General features: G+C 40.4%; 1 protein-coding gene across 7 annotated transcripts in view; it reads left to right on the top strand.

The window, feature by feature from the left end:
- Positions 1–19,931, top strand: part of lrch1 (leucine-rich repeats and calponin homology (CH) domain containing 1) — a 239,902-nt gene that overhangs the window by 147,004 nt on the left and 72,967 nt on the right. For 5 of the 7 annotated variants that reach the window (XR_012050759.1, XM_061971779.2, XM_061971784.2 and 2 more), the window contains exons 10-14: positions 4,038–4,108; positions 4,179–4,277; positions 4,398–4,475; positions 19,234–19,270; positions 19,489–19,599. Coding sequence is in view for 6 of the 7 variants with exons in the window: in XM_061971779.2 (XP_061827763.1) it covers positions 4,038–4,108; positions 4,179–4,277; positions 4,398–4,475; positions 19,234–19,270; positions 19,489–19,599 (396 nt within the window). In the remaining variant the exon portion in view is untranslated. The remainder of the gene's footprint in view (positions 1–4,037; positions 4,109–4,178; positions 4,278–4,397; positions 4,476–19,233; positions 19,271–19,488; positions 19,600–19,931) is intronic. The other 2 variants (XM_061971783.2, XM_061971785.2) reach the window with 1 other exon arrangement.

Raw genomic sequence — 19,931 nt, 5'->3', positions numbered from 1 at the left:
TTCGCCACACCTAGTGTGTGTGTGACAATCATTGGTACTTTAACTTTAACTTTTTAACTTTAAAGCATACTTGCCAACCCTCCCGGATTTTTCCGGGAGACTCCCGAAATTCAGCGCCTCTCCCGAAAACCTCCCGGGACAAATTTTCTCCCGAAAATCTCCCGAAATTCAGGCGGAGCTGGAGGCCACGCCCCCTCCAGCTCCATGCGGACCTGAGTGACGTGTTGACAGCCTGTTCTCATGTCCACTTTCCCACAATATAAACAGCTAATGATGGAGGGCGAGTTCTTGGTTTCTTATGTGGGTTTATTGTTAGGCAGTTTCATTAACGTCCTCCCAGCGCGGTAACAACACACAACAACAGCAGTCAAGTTTTCGTCCCCCGTAAAGCAGTTGGTCTGCCGTAAACAGCAATGTTGTGACACTTTTAAACAGGACAATACTGCCATCTACTGTACATGCATATGTGACCCACCCATAATGTGTCACATTTTTGTGTTGATTTATTTAGTTTATTTTGTGGTTTGAATTCGTTTTTGGAGCTGTCATTACACATTTATCAGTATTCACATTGGTCAGTAGGGGGCAGTAGGGCGTTTCTTCCCGATTGAATGCTATCACCTGCAGACCGGAAGTGTCTTGTCATTCTGATGAGCGCGACCAGTCTGTGAACAATTGAAACGTCCTGTGTGCTTTTTCCTCCTGTATAACAGGTTAGTTTTGGTGAATCAACTCACTGAATAACATCCATGTGATCTTTATACGTTTAAGTACACATTCTGATGGTGGAGCCTAACTCTAAAGTGTTTGTGAGTTGTAGTTTGTATTTGTGAATGAATCCGGTGCACAGCTGCAGTAATCAATACAAAAAGGCGACGTGAGTGCGCAATGTTTATATAGGAACTTCTGATCCTAATTCAGACTCCCAAATTAGAGCTCCTGTTTTCTTATTGATTTTATAATGTATATTTGTATAATGTGTGTGTTCTGAAATAGTGACAGAGAATAGAACAAGGATGGACAATTCAACCCTTAACTCAACAATAAGTAGATGAGTGTTATGTGTGTGTATGTGTAAATAATGAACACTGAAATTCAAGTATTTCTTTTATTTATTTATATATATATATGTATACATATATATATATATATATATATATATATATATATATATATATATATATATATATATATATATATATATATAAATCTCCTGATGATTGAGGGAACCCCCTCATGAAACAGGCCTGTAGAGATGAAATAGTCTTGTGATTTTTTTCCCATACATACATATATTGCGCTCTACTACGGTATCGAGCACTATTTTTTGGATAACCTTATTAAGACATATATATATATATATATATATATATATATATATATATATATATATATATATATATATATATATAGCTAGAATTCACTGAAAGTCAAGTATTTCTTATATATATATATCTTAACCACGCCCCCCGCCCCACCCCCCCACCTCCCGAAATCGGAGGTCTCAAGGTTGGCAAGTATGACATAAAGGTTTTGGAACAACACATGTTGCCATCTAAGCGCCGTCTTTTTCATGGACGCCCCTGCTTATTTCAGCAAGACAATGCCAAGTCACATTCAGCACGTGTTACAACAGCGGGTGAGAGTGCGGGTACTTTCCTGGCCCACCTGCAGTCCAGACCTGTCTCCCATCGAAAATGTGTGGCGCATTATGAAGTAAGGCTGCAGCTAACGATTATTTTTCTATCGATTAATCTATAGATTATTTTTTCGATTAATCGGTTAATCTATAGATTATTTTTTTCGATTAATCTATAGATTATTTTTCCTTTTACCGATTATTTTTTTTATTTAAAATGAAGATGAAAAAATAAATTTAGGCCAGTTTTTTCAAAAGGCATGACTTATTTACAAAAAAAAAAGTATGGCCACTCAGTCAACATTGACAACAACATGACAAAATATTCTGTAACAATGTAAACATTTAAAACTTTTAACATTTAACAAAATTAAAAGTAGCTTATTTGCTTTTTAATGTGCAAATATAAAAGTAAACATCCAGTGCAAATCTTAATATTCTGCAATAGTATAAGCATTTCAAAAGTAAAAGTATTGCTTATTTTGCTTTAAAATGTACAAAAATAAAGATAAACATCCAATACAAAAAAGTGCAAAACGAAATATTCTGTAACAGTGTAAACATTTCAACAAAAGTAAAATTATTGCTTATTTTGCTTAATAACACAATAATGATAGTATGATTAAAGTGAAAGTTAATTGTTCGTTTGTACATAGTATATGTAACTGTTAATGTTGTAAAAGGTATTTGCACAACTAATTAACGTTAGCGTCTTTGTAAACACTGAACAGGCACGCCAAACGCGCCTCTCAGAGCGAAACGGTGTTTTAGTTAATGAATTTACAACGCAGATACAAATGACACATTCATGTTTTTGTGTAATGATGACAACGTATACTCACGCGGACGATTGACTAGTTGATGGTGATGGCAAGAACGCTGTCGGGTGTTTTCCTTTCAAATGTTCGTTCATAGCCGTTGTGCTGCTATGATAGGCCATTTCCGCTCGACACAGTGTGCATACAACAACTGTCAAGTGTTTTGCTTTTTTTCGCTGTGCTTATCCCACACTTGAAGGGATGTACCAATGCTAAATGTGGCTTCTGGATTTCACTCAAAAGACCAGACCGTAGTTACTTTTTCCTTTTATTTTCCTTTAGTTTGCAACAGTTTTTCCAACGAAGAAACAGCTTCTTTTTTCTTCTTTAGTCTTTTTAGCAGTCTTTAGCAGTGTTAGTAGACTTTAGTTTCTTTAGCTGTCATTAGCTGTGTTTAGTAGCCTTTAGTGGCCTTTAGTAGCCTTTAGCTTCTTTAGTAGCCTTTAGCTTCTTTAGTAGGTGAAAAACCTTTAAGGACAAAACACCACAAGATTAACATGCTGTAAAAAAAACAATCAATTATCAATCCCATAATTTACAATTATTAATTAGGCAATCAAACTCTTAACCATTAAACAAGTGCAAGAAAATGGACACATCTTTTCCCAAGAACACCATACATACTGTGAAGCATGGGGGTGGAAACATCATGCTTTGGGGTTGTTTTTCTGCCAAGGGGACAGGCCGACTGATCCGTGTTAAGGAAAGAATGAACGGGGCCATGTATCGTGAGATTTTGAGCCAAAACCTCCTTCCATCAGTGAGAGCTTTGAAGATGAAACGTGGCTGGGTCTTCCAGCATGACAATGATCCCAAACACACCGCCCGGGCAACGAAGGAGTGGCTCCGTAAGAAGCATTTGAAAGTCCTGGAGTGGCCTAGCCAGTCTCCAGACCTCAACCCCATAGAAAATCTGTGGAGGGAGTTGAAAGTCCGTGTTGCTCGGCGACAGCCCCAAAACATCACTGCTCTCGAGAAGATCTGCATGGAGGAATGGGCCAAAATACCAGCTACTGTGTGTGCAAACCTGGTAAAGACCTATAGTAATCGTTTGACCTCTGTAATATAACCTTTGTTGGCAATAACAAAGTATTGAGTTGAATTTTTGTTATTGACCAAATACTTATTTTCCACCATAATTTACAAATAAATTCTTTAAAATTCCTACAATGTGAATTTCTGGATTTTTTTTTCACATTCTGTCTCTCACAGTTGAAGTGTACCTATGATGAAAATTACAGACCTCTGTCATCATTTTAAGTGGGAGAACTTGCACAATTGGTGGCTGACTAAATACTTTTTTGCCCCACTGTATATGAGTTTGAACATGAAATATGTTGTCTTTGTAGCATATTCAACTGAATATGGCTTGAAAAGGATTTGCAAATCATTGTATTCCGTTTATATTTACATCCAACACAATTTCCCAACTCATATGGAAACGGGGTTTGTATGTATGTTGTTATCACCAAGTACTCAAGACTCCAAATGAAATGTGTCACACTTGATACGAGGGCCGACCGCCACAGACGCCTCTTTGTGACACCACAGCCGGTTCTGAGGTGCGCCTTTCTTCTCAGAGACGGCGGGCGGTGGAGTTCGACGAGCCGCTCCGGATAGACGAGGACTCTCACTGGACGACGGAGCAACGGTGAGAAAAACGGCCTCGGTTTTGAATAGAACTTTGCAAACGTTGCCCCGCGTGACTTGTGGTCTTGCAGCCAGAGGCCAAAGGTGGGCTCCACGTTGGAGGGTGAGCTCCACCTGGACATGATCCAGCAGCTGAAAGAGGCCGTGGAGCTGCTGCAGGACCCCGACAGGTCAGAACTGCTCACTTTGGTCAAAGCTGAGGATCCTGTCTTGCTTTCATTGTATTGTCTGCTTGTCCCCGTCCTATTCCTGAATAATAACAATGTTAGTTGTCCTTTGTCATGGTTTAGAATAAGCTCGGAGCAAGAGAACCTGAGTGGAGTCCAGCTGTACCCCGTGGAGATGGTCACTGAGGAAGAGTCGGTCAAGTAAGTCTGTTTACTATGACATTATTAGGGCCTGCATGGCCCATTGTATAAGGACTCCCTCTTATGCAATGGGACATAAGGACCTATTGTATTTGTAAGGTTTTATTATTCTTTATTCTTCCGCCGCCACATTAAACTGTAATTTGACCCACTTAACATGCTTCAAAACTCACCATATTTGACCCACACATCAGGACCTGCGAAAATTACCTTTTTAAAAAAAAAAACCGAACCACAAAACTCAAAATTGCGCTCTAGCGCCCCCTAGGAAAAAAAAAACTAGACTGCCTATATCTCCCACTAGAAAGATCGGAGAGACATGAAACAAAAACCTGTATGTAGGTTTGACTTAGACCTAGTTTTCATAATTGTATATCCTCGGGCAAAAAATCAACAGGAAGTTGGCAATTCCCCCTTCAAGACAAAAAAGTACTAAAAACAGTCACTTTTGCCTCTTTGAGCTGTAATTTGACCCCCTTAACACGCTTCAAAACTCACCGAACTGAACACACACATCAGGACTGGCAACAATTGCGATCTAATAAAGAAACCTAACCCCAAATTTAAAAATTGCGCTCTACAGCAATTTTTGAATAAAACGGAGAAAAAACTGCTCCTCGGAAGAAAAAAAATGACAAAACTGCCTGTAACTCCCACTGGGAAGGTCGGAGAGACATGAAACAAAAACCTCTCCGTAGGTCTCACTTAGACCTACATTTCACAAATTGACAACCCCCAGCAAAAATATACAGGAAGTTTGCTATTCCCCCTTCAACACAACATTTTTGTAAAAACCGGTCACCTTTCTTCAAACATTATCTCCTCTGAGCGCGTTTGTTGTTTCGGCTTCAAACTAACACAGGAGAGAGATTGAACCCTTCTGATTAAAAGTTGGCCAAATAGTTGTGATACCTGCTCCGGTTTTGATTTTATGACCCTTCAAAGACCCGCTGCACTGATGCTGCTGCGCTGCTGTTTTTTTAAGATGGCTGCTCAAAAGCAGGAAGCACCAACATGCCCACACAATGCAGACAAGGTAGGTACACTAGACAAAAGTCTTGGGACACTTCAGACTAAAAGTACACAAAAGTATTGGGACACTTAGGACTAGCACCTGCCAAATACGCGGGCCCGAACAACGCTGCTTGCAGCTTTAATTATTCTTTATTCTTCCGCCGCCACAACAAACTGTAATTTGACCCACTTAACATGCTTCAAAACTCACCATATTTGACCCACACATCAGGACCTGCGAAAATTACCTTTTTTTTAAAAAAAACCGAACCACAAAACTCAAAATTGCGCTCTAGCGCCCCCTAGGGAAAAAAAAAACTAGACTGCCTATATCTCCCACTAGGAAGACCGGAGAGACATGAAACAAAAACCTGTATGTAGGTTTGACTTAGACCTAGTTTTCATAATTGTATATCCTCGGGCAAAAATCGAACAGGAAGTTGGCAATTCCCCCTTCAAGACAAAAAAGTACTAAAAACAGTCACTTTTGCCTCTTTGAGCTGTAATTTGACCCCCTTAACACGCTTCAAAACTCACCGAACTGAACGCACACATCAGGACTGGCAACAATTGCGATCTAATAAAGAAACCTAACCCCAAATTTAAAAATTGCGCTCTACAGCAATTTTTGAATAAAACGGAGAAAAAACTGCTCCTCGGAAGAAAAAAAAATGACAAAACTGCCTGTAACTCCAACTGGGAAGGTCGGAGAGACATGAAACAAAAACCTCTCCGTAGGTCTCACTTAGACCTACATTTCACAAATTGACAACCCCCAGCAAAAATATACAGGAAGTTTGCTATTCCCCCTTCAACACAACATTTTTGTAAAAACCGGTCACCTTTCTTCAAACATTATCTCCTCTGAGCGCGTTTGTTGTTTCGGCTTCAAACTAACACAGGAGAGAGATTGAACCCTTCTGATTAAAAGTTGGCCAAAGAGTTGTGATACCTGCTCCGGTTTTGATTTTATGACCCTTCAAAGACCCGCTGCACTGATGCTGCTGCGCTGCTGTTTTTTTAAGATGGCTGCTCAAAAGCAGGAAGCACCAACATGCCCACACAATGCAGACAAGGTAGGTACACTAGACAAAAGTCTTGGGACACTTGACTAAAAGTATACAAAAGTATTGGGACACTTAGGACTAGCACCTGCCAAATACGCGGGCCCGAACAACGCTGCTTGCAGCTTTAATTATTCTTTATTCTTCCGCCGCCACAACAAACTGTAATTTGACCCACTTAACATGCTTCAAAACTCACCATATTTGACCCACACATCAGGACCTGCGAAAATTACCTTTTTAAAAAAAAAAACGAACCACAAAACTCAAAATTGCGCTCTAGCGCCCCCTAGGAAAAAAAAAAAACTAGACTGCCTATATCTCCCACTAGGAAGATCGGAGAGACATGAAACAAAAACCTGTATGTAGGTTTGACTTAGACCTAGTTTTCATAATTGTATATCCTCGGGCAAAAATCAACAGGAAGTTGGCAATTCCCCCTTCAAGACAAAAAAGTACTAAAAACAGTCACTTTTGCCTCTTTGAGCTGTAATTTGACCCCCTTAACACGCTTCAAAACTCACCGAACTGAACGCACACATCAGGACTGGCAACAATTGCGATCTAATAAAGAAACCTAACCCCAAATTTAAAAATTGCGCTCTACAGCAATTTTTGAATAAAACGGAGAAAAAACTGCTCCTCGGAAGAAAAAAAATGACAAAACTGCCTGTAACTCCCACTGGGAAGGTCGGAGAGACATGAAACAAAAACCTCTCCGTAGGTCTCACTTAGACCTACATTTCACAAATTGACAACCCCCAGCAAAAATATACAGGAAGTTTGCTATTCCCCCTTCAACACAACGTTTTTGTAAAAACCGGTCACCTTTCTTCAAACATTATCTCCTCTGAGCGCGTTTGTTGTTTCGGCTTCAAACTAACACAGGAGAGAGATTGAACCCTTCTGATTAAAAGTTGGCCAAAGAGTTGTGATACCTGCTCCGGTTTTGATTTTATGACCCTTCAAAGACCCGCTGCACTGATGCTGCTGTTTTTTTAAGATGGCTGCTCAAAAGCAGGAAGCACCAACGTGCCCACACAATGCAGACAAGGTAGGTACACTAGACAAAAGTCTTGGGACACTTCAGACTAAAAGTAGACAAAAGTATTGGGACACTTAGGACTAGCACCTGCCAAATACGCGGGCCCGACCAACGCTGCTTGCAGCTTTAATTATTCTTTATTCTTCCGCCGCCACAACAAACTGTAATTTGACCCACTTAACATGCTTCAAAACTCACCATATTTGACCCACACATCAGGACCTGCGAAAATTACCTTTTTTTTTAAAAAAACCGAACCACAAAACTCAAAATTGCGCTCTAGCGCCCCCTAGGGGAAAAAAAACTAGACTGCCTATATCTCCCACTAGGAAGATCGGAGAGACATGAAACAAAAACCTGTATGTAGGTTTGACTTAGACCTAGTTTTCATAATTGTATATCCTCGGGCAAAAATCGAACAGGAAGTTGGCAATTCCCCCTTCAAGACAAAAAAGTACTAAAAACAAGTCACTTTTGCCTCTTTGAGCTGTAATTTGACCCCCTTAACACGCTTCAAAACTCACCGAACTGAACGCACACATCAGGACTGGCAACAATTGCGATCTAATAAAGAAACCTAACCCCAAATTTAAAAATTGCGCTCTACAGCAATTTTTGAATAAAACGGAGAAAAAACTGCTCCTCGGAAGAAAAAAAATGACAAAACTGCCTGTAACTCCCACTGGGAAGGTCGGAGAGACATGAAACAAAAACCTCTCCGTAGGTCTCACTTAGACCTACATTTCACAAATTGACAACCCCCAGCTAAAATATACAGGAAGTTTGCTATTCCCCCTTCAACACAACATCTTTGTAAAAACCGGTCACCTTTCTTCAAACATTATCTCCTCTGAGCGCGTTTGTTGTTTCGGCTTCAAACTAACACAGGAGAGAGATTGAACCCTTCTGATTAAAAGTTGGTGAAAGAGTTGTGATACCTGCTCCGGTTTTGATTTTATGACCCTTCAAAGACCCGCTGCACTGATGCTCCTGCGGTGCTGTTTTTTTAAGATGGCTGCTCAAAAGCAGGAAGCACCAACATGCCCACACAATGCAGACAAGGTAGGTACACTAGACAAAAGTCTTGGGACACTTGACTAAAAGTATACAAAAGTATTGGGACACTTAGGACTAGCACCTGCCAAATACGCGGGCCCGAACAACGCTGCTTGCAGCTTTAATTATTCTTTATTCTTCCGCCGCCACATTAAACTGTAATTTGACCCACTTAACATGCTTCAAAACTCACCATATTTGACCCACACATCAGGACCTGCGAAAATTACCTTTTTTAAAAAAAAAAACGAACCACAAAACTCAAAATTGCGCTCTAGCGCCCCCTAGGAAAAAAAAAACTAGACTGCCTATATCTCCCACTAGGAAGATCGGAGAGACATGAAACAAAAACCTGTATGTAGGTTTGACTTAGACCTAGTTTTCATAATTGTATATCCTCGGGCAAAAATCAACAGGAAGTTGGCAATTCCCCCTTCAAGACAAAAAAGTACTAAAAACAGTCACTTTTGCCTCTTTGAGCTGTAATTTGACCCCCTTAACACGCTTCAAAACTCACCGAACTGAACGCACACATCAGGACTGGCAACAATTGCGATCTAATAAAGAAACCTAACCCCAAATTTAAAATTTTTGAATAAAACGGAGAAAAAAACTGCTCCTCGGAAGAAAAAAAATGACAAAACTGCCTGTAACTCCCACTGGGAAGGTCGGAGAGACATGAAACGAAAACCTCTCCGTAGGTCTCACTTAGACCTACATTTCACAAATTGACAACCCCCAGCAAAAATATACAGGAAGTTTGCTATTCCCCCTTCAACACAACATTTTTGTAAAAACCGGTCACCTTTCTTCAAACATTATCTCCTCTGAGCGCGTTTGTTGTTTCGGCTTCAAACTAACACAGGAGAGAGATTGAACCCTTCTGATTAAAAGTTGGCCAAATAGTTGTGATACCTGCTCCGGTTTTGATTTTATGACCCTTCAAAGACCCGCTGCACTGATGCTGCTGCGCTGCTGTTTTTGTAAGATGGCTGCTCAAAAGCAGGAAGCACCAACGTGCCCACACAATGCAGACAAGGTAGGTACACTAGACAAAAGTCTTGGGACACTTCAGACTAAAAGTAGACAAAAGTATTGGGACACTTAGGACTAGCACCTGCCAAATACGCGGGCCCGAACAACGCTGCTTGCAGCTTTAATTATTCTTTATTCTTCCGCCGCCACAACAAACTGTAATTTGACCCACTTACATGCTTCAAAACTCACCATATTTGACCCACACATCAGGACCTGCGAAAATTACCTTTTTTTAAAAAAAAACCGAACCACAAAACTCAAAATTGCGCTCTAGCGCCCCCTAGGAAAAAAAAACTAGACTGCCTATATCTCCCACTAGGAAGATCGGAGAGACATGAAACAAAAACCTGTATGTAGGTTTGACTTAGACCTAGTTTTCATAATTGTATATCCTCGGGCAAAAATCAACAGGAAGTTGGCAATTCCCCCTTCAAGACAAAAAAGTACTAAAAACAGTCACTTTTGCCTCTTTGAGCTGTAATTTGACCCCCTTAACACGCTTCAAAACTCACCGAACTGAACGCACACATCAGGACTGGCAACAATTGCGATCTAATAAAGAAACCTAACCCCAAATTTAAAAATTGCGCTCTACAGCAATTTTTGAATAAAACGGAGAAAAAAACTGCTCCTCGGAAGAAAAAAAAAGACAAAACTGCCTGTAACTCCCACTGGGAAGGTCGGAGAGACATGAAACAAAAACCTCTCCGTAGGTCTCACTTAGACCTACATTTCACAAATTGACAACCCCCAGCAAAAATATACAGGAAGTTTGCTATTCCCCCTTCAACACAACATTTTTGTAAAAACCGGTCACCTTTCTTCAAACATTATCTCCTCTGAGCGCGTTTGTTGTTTCGGCTTCAAACTAACACAGGAGAGAGATTGAACCCTTCTGATTAAAAGTTGGTGAAAGAGTTGTGATACCTGCTCCGGTTTTGATTTTATGACCCTTCAAAGACCCGCTGCACTGATGCTCCTGCGGTGCTGTTTTTGTAAGATGGCTGCTCAAAAGCAGGAAGCACCAGCGTGCCCACACAATGCAGACAAGGTAGGTACACTAGACAAAAGTCTTGGGACACTTCAGACTACAAGTAGACAAAAGTATTGGGACACTTAGGACTAGCACCTGCCAAATACGCGGGCCCGACCAACGCTGCTTGCAGCTTTAATTATTCTTTATTCTTCCGCCGCCACATTAAACTGTAATTTGACCCACTTAACATGCTTCAAAACTCACCATATTTGACCCCCACATCAGGACCTGCGAAAATTACCTTTTTTAAAAAAAAACCGAACCACAAAACTCAAAATTGCGCTCTAGCGCCCCCTAGGGAAAAAAAAAACTAGACTGCCTATATCTCCCACTAGGAAGACCGGAGAGACATGAAACAAAAACCTGTATGTAGGTTTGACTTAGACCTAGTTTTCATAATTGTATATCCTCGGGCAAAAATCAACAGGAAGTTGGCAATTCCCCCTTCAAGACAAAAAAGTACTAAAAACAAGTCACTTTTGCCTCTTTGAGCTGTAATTTGACCCCCTTAACACGCTTCAAAACTCACCGAACTGAACGCACACATCAGGACTGGCAACAATTGCGATCTAATAAAGAAACCTAACCCCAAATTTAAAAATTGCGCTCTACAGCAATTTTTGAATAAAACGGAGAAAAAACTGCTCCTCGGAAGAAAAAAAATGACAAAACTGCCTGTAACTCCACTGGGAAGGTCGGAGAGACATGAAACGAAAACCTCTCCGTAGGTCTCACTTAGACCTACATTTCACAAATTGACAACCCCCAGCAAAAATATACAGGAAGTTTGCTATTCCCCCTTCAACACAACATTTTTGTAAAAACCGGTCACCTTTCTTCAAACATTATCTCCTCTGAGCGCGTTTGTTGTTTCGGCTTCAAACTAACACAGGAGAGAGATTGAACCCTTCTGATTAAAAGTTGGCCAAAGAGTTGTGATACCTGCTCCGGTTTTGATTTTATGACCCTTCAAAGACCCGCTGCACTGATGCTGCTGTTTTTTTAAGATGGCTGCTCAAAAGCAGGAAGCACCAACATGCCCACACAATGCAGACAAGGTAGGTACACTAGACAAAAGTCTTGGGACACTTGACTAAAAGTATACAAAAGTATTGGGACACTTAGGACTAGCACCTGCCAAATACGCGGGCCCGACCAATGCTGCTTGCAGCTTTAATTATTATTATTATTATTAGCACAGTAAACAGGGTTCCCCCAGATAGCCACCATATACACTATATTGCCAAAAGTATTTGGCCACCCATCCAAATGATAAGAATCAGGTGTCCTAATCACTTAACCCGTTGTATCAAAACAAGCACTTAGGCATGGAGACTGTTTCTACAAATATTTGTGAAAGAATGGGCCGCTCTCAGTGATTTCCAGCGTGGAACTGTCATAGGACAAATCTAGTCGTGAAATTTCCTCGCTCCTAAATATTCCAAAGTCAACTTTATTATAAGAAAAGTGAAGAGTTTGGGAACAACAGCAACTCAGCCACCAAGTGGTAGGCCACGTAAACTGACAGAGAGGTCAGCATAGTGCAAAGACTTTCTGCACAGTCACTTGCTACCTGTGACCTTCCAATTAGCCCACGTACAGTACGCAGAGAGCTTCAAGGAATGGGTTTCCATGGCTGAGTGGCTGCATCTAAGCCAAGTCCAATGCAAAGCGTGGGATGCAGTGGTGTAAAGGACATCACCACTGGACTCTAGAGCAGTGGAGACGCCTTCTCTGGACTGATGAATCACACTTTTCCATGCTGTCCATGTGCGTGCGTGTACTTTTATACATACACATATATAGATACATATGCAGTATATATACAAACATGTATGTATATTCACACATATATATGTAAATATATTAATGTGTGTGTGTGTTTGTATATATATATATATATATATATATATATATATATATATATATATATATATATATATATATATATTGTTGCGTTTTGGACCAGTTGTTCCTCCCAGGGAATTCAAGTCACAAGTCGCTCCCAAGCTCTTTACGACACTTAAAGCTGAGTTGAAAAACCACCAGAGACAGAATAGGTATTTTGTAATATATTTGCAAAGCTTTGCATATACATTGAGACCAGTCCAGCATAGAACATTCAATCGCGCCCCCCCCCCGACAAAAACCCTCTCCCCTCTTAAGTCTCTCTCTCTAACATTCCTCACTCAAGGTTAAGCACACAGTTTTGCAGACAACCAAAAGACCACAATTGGAAGAAAAACACTAGCTGATTTGTAATATGATTATGAAATAAAAAGAAGTAACACTTAAATTCGGATGTATGTAAATATCTGCCTCCGACAATATATATATATATATATATATATATATATATATATATATATATATATATATATATATATATATATATATATATATATATATATATATATATTAGGGGTGTGGGAAAAAATCAATTCGAATTCGAATCGCGATTCTCACGTTGTGCGATTCAGAATCGATTCTCATTTTAAAAAAAACGATTTTATTTTATTTATTTATTTTTAATCAATCCAACAAAACAATACACAGCAATACCATAACAATGCAATCCAATTCCAAAAGCAAACCCGACCCAGCAACACTCAGAAGTGCAATAAACAGAGCAATTGAGAGGAGACACAAACACCACACACAACAAAGCAAAAGTAGTGAAACAAAAATGAATATTATCAACAACAGTATCAATATTAGTTACAATTTCAACATAGCAGTGATTAAAAATCCCTCATTGACATTATCATTAGACACTTATAAAAAAAGAACAATAGTGTCACAGTGGCTTACACTTGCATCACATCTCATAAGCATGACAACACACTGTGTCCAATATTTTCACAAAGATAAAATAAGTCATATTTTTGCTTCATTTAATAGATAAAACAAATGTACATTATTGCAATCAGTTGATAAAACATTGTCCTTTACAATTATAAAAGCTTTTTACTCTGTTTGCATGTCAGCAGACTGGGGTAGATCCTGCTGAAATCCTATGTATTCAATCAATAGACAATCCTTTTGAATCGGTAAAATATCCTTTTTGAATCGAGAATCGCGTTTTATCGGAAAAAAATCGATTTTGAATCGAATCGTGACCCCAAGAATCGATATTGAAGCGAATCGTGGGACACCCAAAGATTGGCAGCCCTAATATATATATATATATATATATATATATATATATTAGAGATGTGCAGATAGGCAATTATTTCATCCGCAACCGCATCACAATAGTCGTCAACCATCCGCATCCACCCGAACCAACATTTTATCAAAACCACACCCGCCCGCACCCGCCCGTTGTTATATATCTAATATAGACGATGCAAGCATATTAGTGAGGTTATAAAGCTTTTGCCTGTTAAAGAAAGGAGACTGATCCAATGCAGCAGAGACATTCAATGCGTGCCACGCATTAATATATCTTGGCCACGCATTCGTGGCTAAGATATATTAATGCGTGATAATATTATTTATCATTATTATAGTATTATTGTCATTTCCATTAAGAAAGTGTTGACTATTGTTGCCAATGCCCTCAGATCAGGAGTGCGTTCGTCACACTTTGTGTGCGCAGTTGCAGAAAGCAGAACGAGGCTTTTAAGAAGTTAAAACAATGTTTTAGAAAGACTAGGCCTATATTTTCGTTAGGTATAAAAAATGTTCTGAATTTATTTCAATGAATATTAACTTGTTAACGTTATAATGCTCAAATAGGGATGAGGGCGGGGGTGCACAGTGAAACTGTGAACAATTTCGCGACAAAGATGAACCTTTATTGATTGATCTGCAGCCATGACAAAATATCAGACAATCTCCATTGTCAACGACAGGCAGGAAAATAAAGATAAACACATAGCCTATGTTCTAGGCATAGGCATAGGCATATATACCTTTTTAAGTTGAAATAAAAAAATAAATAAAAAATGTGCCTCATAAGCCTTAGGCTGTCAAACTTAAATTATACAATAACATATGTATGTCATCTCTATTTAAACAAAAATAAATTAAATAAATAATAATAACAAATTGCCTGCAACTTATTGGCCAAGGCAAAAAGCTGAAGGGGGGAAATCAAACCCATCAGACTGCACTTTATCATCAAACTTGAATTATAATGAAAATAGACGGTGGCGACAAACAAAGCAGGCTAAATATCCTTACATTGTCGCCAATCGGAGATGCGCTTCACTTGAAAGCGAGGCCAAATAATTATTCACACATAGTAGTATATCTCCAATAGAAAAAAAACACAATAAACAACGCAATTGCCTTAATTCCTTTGCATTGTAGTGCGGCCAAACAACACGTAACCATCAAAATTATTCAGCTGACCGAACTCAATATAGGTTAGACATGGGCTTATTTGGTATAGCCTATAGGTAACGTAGACTAATTCCTTTAACATATCCAACCGTATGTCTACTTACTTTTTTTTTTGTTAGCACTATGCAGGAATAAAATGGCATCTACAGTGCCAGGATTCATGCGAGAGCGCCTGGCCTCTAAAATGCGCCCTGCTGCGCTGAAGGAGCGCTCACTTGCGCCACTTGTTGCTGGGACGCGGTGCCATCTTTTTCTTTTTTTCTTCTTCTTCTGTTGTGTTGTGTTGTGCTGCAGTGCCTGATGAATAATTGACTGTTTCAAAGAGTGCTGCTCGTTTTTCGTATGTGGGTAACAACATTTAACTATGTATATATATTTCCGAATTGGTTCAACCGCCAACCGCCCGCGTCTATTTAAAATCTATTTTTACCCGACCCGCGGTTTATCCGCGGACTCCACCGCGCATCTCTAATATATATATATATATATATATATATATACACACACTGTTTTTTTCGGAGTATAAGTCGCACCGGCCGAAAATGCATAATAAAGAAGGAAAAAAACATATATAAGTCGCACTGGAGTATAAGTCGCATTTTTTGGGGAAATGTATTTTATAAAAGCCAACAGCAAGAATAGACATTTGAAAGGCAATTTAAAATAAATCAAGAATAGTGAACAACAGGCTGAATAAGTGTACGTTATATGAGGCATAAATTGTCAGGTTTTGTTGGTGACGAACCCCAAGATGCAGAGAAGACGGCATGCATTGAACGAGAAAACATGATTTAATTCAACACTATGGCAAAACAAACAAACAAAAGGGTACAAACAAAAGGCGCGCACAAGGCGGAGAACAAACTTGCCTATAAACTAAAATAGCACAAAAGCTAACTGTGGACAAGAAACAAAAACACTTACTGTGACACGAAGGAACTATGACATGAGCAGAGTGAACGAAAGTAGACAGAGCTACAACAACAAGTATTATGACAGGAAGTAGTGACAACAAGTATTAGCGACAATGACAATGACAATAATCCAGCACTGACTGGAGGGGAAGGCAGGTTTAAATAGCAGCTGGCTGATTGACAGCAGGTGTGGCCAGGTGCCAATCAGCCGCAGCTGAGGGGAAGCAGCACTCAGGGAGACAATGAGGAAATAACCAAAATAAGAGCGTTGACAGGAAATGACAGGAAAAACTAAAACTTGACCAAACTGTCAGGGACAAGCCTGACATACAGGTAAAAGCCAGTAAATTAGAATATTTTGAAAAACTTGATTTATTTCAGTAATTGCATTCAAAAGGTGTAACTTGTACATTATATTTATTCATTGCACACAGACTGATGCATTCAAATGTTTATTTCATTTAATTTTGATGATTTGAAGTGGCAACAAATGAAAATCCAAAATTCCGTGTGTCACAAAATTAGAATATTACTTAAGGCTAATACAAAAAAGGGATTTTTAGAAATGTTGGCCAACTGAAAAGTATGAAAATGAAAAATATGAGCATGTACAATACTCAATACTTGGTTGGAGCTCCTTTTGCCTCAATTACTGCGTTAATGCGGCGTGGCATGGAGTCGATGAGTTTCTGGCACTGCTCAGGTGTTATGAGAGCCCAGGTTGCTCTGATAGTGGCCTTCAACCCTTCTGCGTTTTTGGGTCTGGCATTCTGCATCTTCCTTTTCACAATACCCCACAGATTTTCTATGGGGCTAAGGTCAGGGGAGTTGGCGGGCCAATTTAGAACAGAAATACCATGGTCCGTAAACCAGGCACGGGTAGATTTTGCGCTGTGTGCAGGCGCCAAGTCCTGTTGGAACTTGAAATCTCCATCTCCATAGAGCAGGTCAGCAGCAGGAAGCATGAAGTGCTCTAAAACTTGCTGGTAGACGGCTGCGTTGACCCTGGATCTCAGGAAACAGAGTGGACCGACACCAGCAGATGACATGGCACCCCCAACCATCACTGATGGTGGAAACTTTACACTAGACTTCAGGCAACGTGGATCCTGTGCCTCTCCTGTCTTCCTCCAGACTCTGGGACCTCGATTTCCAAAGGAAATGCAAAATTTGCATGGTTGGGTGATGGTTTGGGGTGCCATGTCATCTGCTGGTGTCGGTCCACTCTGTTTCCTGAGATCCAGGGTCAACGCAGCCGTCTACCAGCATGTTGTTACGTTAACATACCAACTGGTATGTTAACGTAACATATTATGGTAAGAGTCATTCAAATAACTATAACATATAGAACATGCTATACGTTTACCAAACAATCTGTCACTCCTAATCGCTAAATCCCATGAAATCTTATACGTCTAGTCTCTTACGTGAATGAGATCAATAATATTATTTGATATTTTACGCTAATGTGTTCATCATTTCACACATAAGTCGCTCCTGAGTATAAGTCGCACCCCCGGCCAAACTATGAAAAAAACTACCACTTATAGTCCGAAAAATACGGTATACAGTGGGGCAAAAAAGTATTTAGTCAGCCACCGATTGTGCAAGTTCTCCCACTTAAAATGATGACAGAGGTCTGTAATTTTCATCATAGGTAAACTTCAACTGTGAGAGACAGAATGTGGAAAAAAAATCCAGGAATTCACATTGTAGGAATTTTAAAGAATTTATTTGTAAATTATGGTGGAAAATAAGTATTTGGTCACTTCAAACAAGGAAGATCTCTGGCTCTCACAGACCTGTAACTTCTTCTTTAAGAAGCTCTTCTGTCCTCCACTTGTTACCTGTATTAATGGCACCTGTTTGAACTCGTTATCTGTATAAAAGACACCTGTCCACAGCCTCAAACAGTCAGACTCCAAACTCCACTATGGTCAAGACCAAAGAGCTGTCGAAGGACACCAGGAAAATAATTGTAGACCTGCACCAGACTGTGAAGAGTGAATCTACAATAGGCAAGCAGCTTGGTGTGAAAAAATCAACTGTGGGAGCAATTATCAGAAAATGGAAGACATACAAGACCACTGATAATCTCCCTTGATCTGGGGCTCCACGCAAGATCTCATCCCGTAGGGTCAAAATGATCATGAGAACGGTGAGCAAAAATCCCAGAACCACACGGGGGGACCTGGTGAATGACCTGCAGAGAGCTGGGACCAAAGTAACAAAGGTTACCATCAGTAACACACTACGCCGACAGGGAATCAAATCCTGCAGTGCCAGACGTGTCCCCCTGCTTAAGCCAGTGCATGTCCAGGCCCGTCTGAAGTTTGCCAGAGAGCACATGGATGATTGGGAGAATGTCATGTGGTCAGATGAAACCAAAATAGAACTTTTTGGTATAAACTCAACTCATCGTGTTTGGAGGAAGAAGAATACTGAGTTGCATCCCAAGAACACCATACCTACTGTGAAGCATGGGGGTGGAAACATCATGCTTTGGGGCTGTTTTTCTGCCAAGGGGACAGGCCGACTGATCCGTGTTAAGGAAAGAATGAACGGGGCCATGTATCGTGAGATTTTGAGCCAAAACCTCCTTCCATCAGTGAGAGCTTTGAAGATGAAACGTGGCTGGGTCTTCCAGCATGACAATGATCCCAAACACACCGCCCGGGCAACGAAGGAGTGGCTCCGTAAGAAGCATTTGAAAGTCCTGGAGTGGCCTAGCCAGTCTCCAGACCTCAACCCCATAGAAAATCTGTGGAGGGAGTTGAAAGTCCGTGTTGCTCGGCGACAGCCCCAAAACGTCACTGCTCTCGAGAAGATCTGCATGGAGGAATGGGCCAAATTACCAGCTACTGTGTGTGCAAACCTGGTAAAGACCTATAGTAATCGTTTGACCTCTGTTATTGCCAACAAAGGTTATATTACAAAGTATTGAGGTGAATTTTTGTTATTGACCAAATACTTATTTTCCACCATAATTTACAAATAAATTCTTTAAAAATCCTACAATGTGAATTCCTGGATTATTTTTTCACATTCTGTCTCTCACAGTTGAAGTGTACCTATGATGAAAATTACAGACCTCTGTCATCATTTTAAGTGGGAGAACTTGCACAATCGGTGGCTGACTAAATACTTTTTTGCCCCACTGTATATATACAGTATATATACACAGTATATATATAATATGGTCTTTTTGGACATGATTTGATTGGACTCTCTCTCCTCTCAGCGGGCAGGACAGCGATGACGGCGCCACAACACCAAAGGTACGTAAAGGTGTGCAGCGCTTGGAGGACATGAAGGATGAATTAGGTAGAAGTGAAAGTAGGTGACTAGAACCTTTGGTGGCGCTCATGTTGGAGTGGCTTGATGTTCCCGCTTGGCGTGCAATAGTCCCTTACTCCCTCACGTGGACTCGGCAGGAAACACACCTTTGTCTCGAGAGTCTTTGAGAAGGTTGGATTAAAGCCTCAATGGTTTGCAGCACTCGGAGGAAGGAGGTGGCTATGAGTTCCAGAAGAAGAGACGGATGATTCTAGAAAAGGCTCGCTTTGAGGCCCAGCTTGCATGGCGGCGGTATGAATGGCACATGCAGGTAAGCATGGCGGCCAGGTGGTAGTGTGCGTCCTGTCAACCATGGTGTGTCCCAGTCGACCGCACTGGTTTACCTGTGTGTGTGTGTGTGTGTGTGTGTGTGTGTGTGTGTTGACATGGAACCAAGTCACACATTCGAGTTGTCAGTCCCTGCTTTCCCCTGGACTTGAACCTGGGTTGTTTGGCATGAGAGACCAGCACGCTATCTACCGAGCTAAAAGCCTGAGCTATCAACCAGCACCGCTCTTGTTTATATAGCCCTTTTTTCCTCGAGACTCAAAGCGCATTGCACAGTGAACCCATTGTTCAATTCAAAGCAGTGCGGGTGACACT

Source organism: Nerophis lumbriciformis, linkage group LG13, assembly GCF_033978685.3.
Source record: "Nerophis lumbriciformis linkage group LG13, RoL_Nlum_v2.1, whole genome shotgun sequence".
In the NCBI taxonomy this organism is placed as follows: Eukaryota; Metazoa; Chordata; class Actinopteri; order Syngnathiformes; family Syngnathidae; genus Nerophis; species Nerophis lumbriciformis.
This window is presented reverse-complemented; position numbering and strand designations above follow the sequence as displayed.